This window comes from Carlito syrichta, unplaced genomic scaffold (genome assembly GCF_000164805.1).
Source record: "Carlito syrichta isolate Samal-C Ts95f unplaced genomic scaffold, Tarsius_syrichta-2.0.1 Scaffold305253, whole genome shotgun sequence".
Lineage (NCBI taxonomy): Eukaryota > Metazoa > Chordata > Mammalia > Primates > Tarsiidae > Carlito > Carlito syrichta.
This window is the reverse complement of record NW_007249349.1, coordinates 625,675-632,638: the sequence shown is the minus strand read 5'-3', so window position 1 is coordinate 632,638 and position 6,964 is coordinate 625,675. Positions and strand designations below refer to the sequence as shown.

Genomic DNA, 6,964 nt, shown 5'->3' with positions numbered 1-6,964 from the left:
CATGGGATATTTTTCCACTTGTTCATGTCGGCTTTGATTTCTTTGAGCAGTGTTTTGTAATTTTCATTGTAAAGGTCTTTCACGTCTCTGGTCAGGAAGATGCCAAGGTATTTCATGCTTAGGACATTTGTAATGGCAGTAATGAGTTGCCAGTGAGACAACCCTGGAAAGCTTGCCCTTGGATCCTAAGGTAGGTAGTAAAGCTAAGAGGGCTCTGATAGGTTAGAGATGGAAGGATAAAGAGGTTGTGGACAAAGTGGAGTATTTGATTCAAAGTGGGTATAGTTTTAGGTAATGACAGGCTCCAGATCTACCCATCAAAAAATGTTGCTTAAATTGGTGGAAAAGATTGTTAGAAGATGCAGACATAAAGGAACTTTGATGGTGGGGTATTGAAGTGAGTTTTTACAAAGATACTAATTGAAATGATCAGACTGACGTCAGGCAGCAGTGAGAAAGCAAGATTAGGAGCCAAATACCAAAGACCATAGAGAATGAGGGGCATGATTGAAAGGTAGGTGGGTGACTGTGATGAAGAACAGAGAATCCCAGAGCTGAAGGTGGCATAAGCTTCAAAGGACAGAAAAGATCCATGTTTGGAGAGGCCTCTGTGGCCAAGGTGAAGGACACAGTCAGTAACCAGTTAGTAAAACTTGGAAAATAGCTCAGGAGTAGTTTAGGGGCTGCAAGGGAACTTAGAGATTACCTAGTTTAATCTCTCTGTTGTGTGGTTAAAGAAGCTGAGGTCCAGAGAGAGGAAAGGACTCTCTCGGTGCATTCTGGAAATTATGACTGAGGTGAGAACCCTGCTTTCCTGATTATCAATCCAGAGTTCATCTTGCTCAAAGATCTCACAGCTGCTGCATCTTTCCTTAGCTCTGTTACTGGTCCGAATTTGCTCTGCCATTTTATCCTTTGCTCTATGTAGTTTTAGCATTCACCATCATTTGGCAGGCAGGTCCTTTTACCAGCTGGTTGGAGACAGTAAAAAATATGACTTGCTGCTTAGATTACTGACTGTCATAGAAGATCTTTTTGTCCCGTTTTGTGTCTTCCCTTCCTGTCAGATGCTAATGGATTTCTTGATTATGTCTTAAGGGAGGAGTTAACATTTGAGATGCTTGTCCTGGAACCCCGTGCCTCTGATGATGAGACCCTCGAGTCTGAAGCCTCCATTGGGACAGCTGATAGCTCAGAAAATTTGAATGTGGAGTCTGAAGGTGCCGTCTCTGAGAAATCAGGTAAATGAGCATAGAGGACCAAAGACAACAGAGGAATAAGGATTCTCAAGATAAGACAAAGTCCCTTTTAGGAATGCATTGACCTTGATGAAAAGTAACAAAGTCCTCAGGAATCACTGGTCTTTTTGAAGCTTCTGTATAAATTATTTATCAGCAACCCTTCAACATAACACTTTTTTGATAATTTAATGTTTTGTCCTGTATTTACCATAGAGAAAAGCCAGTAACCACAATATGTGTTGTTTTACTGATCCATGACCCATTTTCTAAGAGTGAGTGGCAGGAATTGTGCCCCCCAATGAACTGGGACTGTACACCAAAGGAAGTATTTAACTGGGTGGCATGCCTCAGGGAGACATATAACTTACTATATATCCTGGCAGTTTTAAAAATGACAGTGACTCTTCTAGACTTTTCCTGCAGGTGAAGTCAAACAGCAGGCTTCCTTGGGGATGATTCTGAAATGATATAAGTAGAAATGGATACTGAGCTCTTCTCAGGTTATGACTGTGCAAAATAGGTCAGCCCAGACCCTCCAAATCTTATCCAATTTCATGTGTGAACAGTGACAGCTGCTTATTACATGGTGGTTTGCTTTAGAGAGAACTGTCATTTACAACTTTAGTCTCTTTTTTGCATTAGAGAGAAGCTTAGCCCTTGGCTCCCTAAAGACAACTGGCAAGGCTGAACCTTCAAGCAAGGTGCGCAAGCAGCTAAAAAAGCAGCAGGACTCATTAGATTCAGTGGACTCTTCAGGCTCCTCTTTATGTCTGTCTAGCACTGCGTCATCTCATGGGACCAGAAAACGATTTCAAATTTATTCCAAATCTCCATTCTACCGAGCTGCCTCAGCTGGTGAGGTCCTGGGAATGGAAGGACCATTGGGCCAGACCAAATCCCTGGAAGACAGGCCTCAGTTCATCAGCAGGGGAACCTTCAACCCTGAAAAGGGCAAACAAAAATTAAAGAATGTGAAAAATTCACCTCAGAAAACCAAAGAGACCCCAGAGGGGACAGTAATGTCTGGCCGCAGGAAAACTGTGGACCCAGACTGTACCTCCACCCAACAGCTAGCGCTCTTTGGGAATAATGAGTTTATGGTCTGAACTGGCAGGTGTGTATCCCTTCATGGCTACAGAGTGCTGAACACATCTCATCCTTGGGGCTTCTTCTCATAACCATGTCCACGACAGTCCATCCTGATGGTGGTCCTGCCTCTTGCCCAAGCACATGGCTGGGACCTTGTGTGCTGAATTCCGGGCCTCCTGTGGAAGTGGAAAGGCCTCTTTGAAACCTGCTGGGGATGGTGCCAGCTGTGCCTTGGCTGCTGTATTTGAGTTGAGATTTCACTAAACAAAGCCACCTAGGGCCTGGGGATCTTGGTCAGTTGCAGTCGTCTCTCCCCACCCTCTTCTTCCTCCCAGAGATGGCTGTTGAACTGGGGGAGATATTATGGGCCTGAGGGACCCTCTGATTTCTGACAGTTGGAGAAAACATATAGATCTTAACTACAAAAGCAAAAGCCTTTGGGTTTATTTTGGGATAGTTAAGAGCTGGGGTGGAATATAATTTTTTTTCCCAAGGATTTATAAACAAAAAGCCTAAGCCCTCTATTTTAAGATTTTTGAAAAACATTCCATGTTATATTCTGGAGAAAGTAAAAAAGTGATTGTTTTCATTAAGCCATCAGATAGTGTCTCAGATGTCTTGTTATACAATGAAAAAGAGAGTACATGTTTTGTTTTTTGATGATGTTTGATGTCATAATAATCAATGCTGGCTTAACTCCTGTTTAGTTCCTGCCAAATATATTGCATGGGCTGAAGTGTCAGTAGCCATACTCTTCTCATGTTTCCTGGTCCTAGGATCAGATTCCTCCAATTTTTTTTTAATTTCCCAGAGACATGATAATCCCTAAACATGAGGGTTTCATCCTAATCCGTTCAGGCTTTTCTCTTTGTATAGATTCAACTGAAGAACACATTGAGCCTCTTCCTCTGCTGGTAGTTCCCATCACAGACTCAGACACATAGTGTGACCATTTAATCAGCTCTCCAAAAACCTTCACATACAACATTGCATGGATAAGTGTTACAGAAAGCTGCCAAAAAATAAAAAGGATTTTCATGTGACCCATCTAACTTTTATCTTTCTTTCCTCAGACCATCAGTATTAAATAGATTTTTTTAAAAATCAAGGACTACTTGAAGCTATTTTTGTTAATATTCTGGCCACTGAAGTTTACTGTAAATATATATGTATAGTAGGCATATTTCTTTTTAACCTTGTGCTTTCCTCCTTCCCATGGAATTTCTTCCCACAGATTAGGAGCCACTGGACGAGGTAGTAACAGCCACTCATCCCTAAATTGAGGAAAAATCATCATTTTTCACCACTTGGTGGTCTTCGTACACCTGGGTTATAATAGCATTTCCAGTGTCTTCGCATTTGTGGGATTAGAAATTTGTTTTTGCTATTTATAATGTATGAAAAATGAAACATGATACCCCTTCTTGACATAAGTATGTGAAATGTTTATTTTTAAAGTTACTAAATGCATCTTGTCTAGCTACGACATGCACTGTTCTGAAAAAGAGCCTTTACCTATATAACCTGTATTTTGGTTTTTCTTCCTTTTCATACGACTTTGATTTTAAGTTATGGAATTATTAAGTCTTTTGTTAAGGCAGAGTCTCTCCTGTTACATAACGCTAAACCTCATGCCACTGCCTCAGTGGCTATTGGTCAGCCCCAGAGGTCAGACTTGGAGCATCATTCTGAGAGGCAGCTAAAGGTAGCAGGAGTCTTGCCTCTCCCTGGTTTGGGTTCAGAATTTATCCAGGGAAAGGAAGCTTTTAAAATCTCCAGGATGATGATGGTTAGTGAGTCCAAGTTATGTTTTATATCCCACAATCGTCTGCCACCTTGTTCATGTTGTTCTGAGGAGTAATAACTGTTAAACCTTTAAAAATTCGGAGAATTGCCTCAAGGAAACCCCTACATGGTTGTGTCAGGGTGGGACTGTGGTTCCTGCACAATCTGTGTCTCAGTCTTCTCTTAGAGTAATGCACTGTGGGGCGTTTACTGGGATTTTCCACTTGCTCCAGAATATTGGTTCAATACCATATTAAAAAAAAAAAAAAAGATTACCCTTGTTGGATGATTTTCCCTAGAAGATTGGCCTGGAGAACACCTCTTGGCACATGTTCTCCATCTAAATCTGGTTGTTTTGGCAAAGTAAGTTTTTGGCAGTTAAGAAACTACTTACATAAGTCACTTTATAGGAACTAGGTAATGGATGTTAAGAGACTTTATAATTTTTCTCAGGGACCTGAAACCTGAATTTGGATAAAGTTAAATAAATAAATACTTGTTTTTTCGGTTACTAGATTTGTGGATTTGTAGTTATTTAACAAGCTACCCAGGATGGGGGTGGTGGGGAGGAGCAATCCACAAAGCTATAAGCATGGAGAGCAAGAGTGGGGCCCTCCCCTGGAGGAGAGCAAGCCCTTGTTTACGCAGGATGACAGGCCTGGCGGCCCAAGAAAGAGATAAAGCCATAACTCTTAAAACCTCCAGAACCATATGCTCTGTCTTCCTCCACCTGTAGCTGGTCCTGTGTGTAGTTCAAGGTGTGTCATCACAAAGCGATGCTGCATGACAGTCACTTAGGATGATGATAGTGAACTCGAATGTGTGTCAAACCAGTGGTTTCCTAGTTCTTCTCTTTTGTTTGTTTGCTTTGATCTCTGCATGGTGGGGGTGGGGATGGGACAGCCCCACAGGTGGAACCCGAGCTCCACAGCGCAGAGCATTTTAGTCACAGGACACACTCTGGGCCCCACACAAAACCTAGACTTTGAGTTCTGCCCATTAAAGCCAGTGTATCTCTGTAATCGCATACATATCATGGAAAATAACGGAAGCAGAGAAGTGCGATCTCATTCTGCATCACAGATTGGAGCAAATTAACAGCAAATACAGGCAGGACTCAGGGAGGTGATGTGCTTAGTTTGCAATGTCCTTTGTACTTCCAGCCATTCAAATTATTTTCCCACTCTGGGCTTCTGAAAACACAGAGGGAGATACAGCCCTCCTACCATGAGCCTTGTGGAAAGAGAGTCAGAAGGGTCAGGAGTCAGGGGACAGAATGCTGGAGCCTCCACCCTCTTATGCTTTGGAAACCTGCCCTAGCTCTTACTCTGTTGAGAGGTTGGTGAGGACTTCTGCATTCCATCACAGTGGGCTGGTTTTCACTGTCAAAGACAGAGGGTCTCATAAGTGTCTGAAAGCTGTGGTTCAGCAAGGGTATAGTCCCACCTCAGTGCCTGCGGGCTGTGTCTTTAACTGTTACTAATGATTGTGTACCTTTCACAAGCACTTTGGTGAACTGGAGGGATGAAAAGATTCTCAGGATGTGTTCCAAGCTAAGAGAGTTTTAATTTTAAAAAGAAACATGGTCCAGACAGCTTTCCTCATCCTCCTCTGACTTTTTCCTTGGTGGGAGCTGCATGTGGGTGTGCATCATTCTGTATTGACAGGTGTGTTATGTCCACCCCAGACTATTGTGACAACTCCCCAGCACTGTACCCCAATACCATGCTGGCCTTGGTAGTAGAATTCCTTAGTGTTTATTGGAGTCCTCTTTTTATATACCCCAAGAAGACTTTTAATCACTTTCCCCTGGAGCCACTCCCACGTTTGATTTGGTATTGAAAGGGTAACAGCAAAATGATGATTGTGGAGATGGATCTATTAGGTCTTGTTGGTCTCTTGGTTGAAACTGTTTTCAAAAAAGCCCCGCCAATGGGCCTGTCACCTTGCTATCCATACATACTTAATGCCTATTTATCAACCCTGGAAGTTCTTATAGAAGTTGCACCTTTTGAACCAAGTATTTGTATTTACTATGGGAAAGGTGTGGACTACAGATTAGTATTATATTATTTTAATGGATTTAAAGTAATTTATAAGTATGCTAAGTGTAAATTTTAAAAGATTATGTATTGTAAAAGGACATATCCTGTGAAATATAATATCACTTTACTGTTTAATAGAATAATTCTATAAAAAGAATGATTTATCTCACCCACAGAACTGCTTACATTCCTGATGCAATCAACAGGCACTTTGTACATTTCCTTTCTGTTTGTTGGGGGGAAGGGGAGCAAGACATCATCTGTATAAAGTGCAATTTGTGTCAACTCAAAATATGCACTGTGTGGCTACACAAAAGCAGCTTGATGAACATATCACTCAGTGGCTCATTAAACAAAGCTTCCAGGAGCAATATGTGTGGTTTGTTTTCTGCCCATCCTGGCTCCCACTCCAACCTAATCTAACCCAACTCCAAGGAACAGCAGTGATTTCTTAGCTACACTGAGGCGTTTTAAGGAAAGGATCCACCTCAAAATTGATGAAGCGCAGAGGTGGTGGTGGTTGAAACTCAACCGAATTCAAGTGAAGGTGAGATTCACATGTTGGTTTTTCTGTAATGGATGCATTTACTCAGTTGAAGTCCAGATGGGCAGCAAGAACAGTAAATTTGCATTGGAGATGGTCCCCTCGAATGGCAATTTGAAGTAGTAGCAAGATCCTCTAAGAGACGGTGAGGGGCTTTTGCTGAAAAGCAGAGCAGCATGCTGCAATAGGAACAGGAATTTTAACCCACTCTGTCATTTTTGATCTGCCACCAGATGTTAGTTTTTCTATCTAGAATTCAA

At 41.9% G+C, this 6,964-nt stretch overlaps 1 protein-coding gene across 1 annotated transcript in view; it reads left to right on the top strand.

Annotated features, from left to right (window-relative positions):
* The window catches only part of MYO9A (myosin IXA), a 104,398-nt gene extending 97,867 nt beyond the window's left edge, over positions 1-6,531 (top strand). Inside the window, exons 24-25 of the mRNA XM_008061451.2 lie at positions 1,099-1,241; positions 1,884-6,531. Of these exons, the coding sequence (XP_008059642.2) occupies positions 1,099-1,241; positions 1,884-2,347 (607 nt within the window). The 3' untranslated portion in view covers positions 2,348-6,531. The remainder of the gene's footprint in view (positions 1-1,098; positions 1,242-1,883) is intronic.
* Positions 6,532-6,964: the final 433 nt, after the last annotated feature.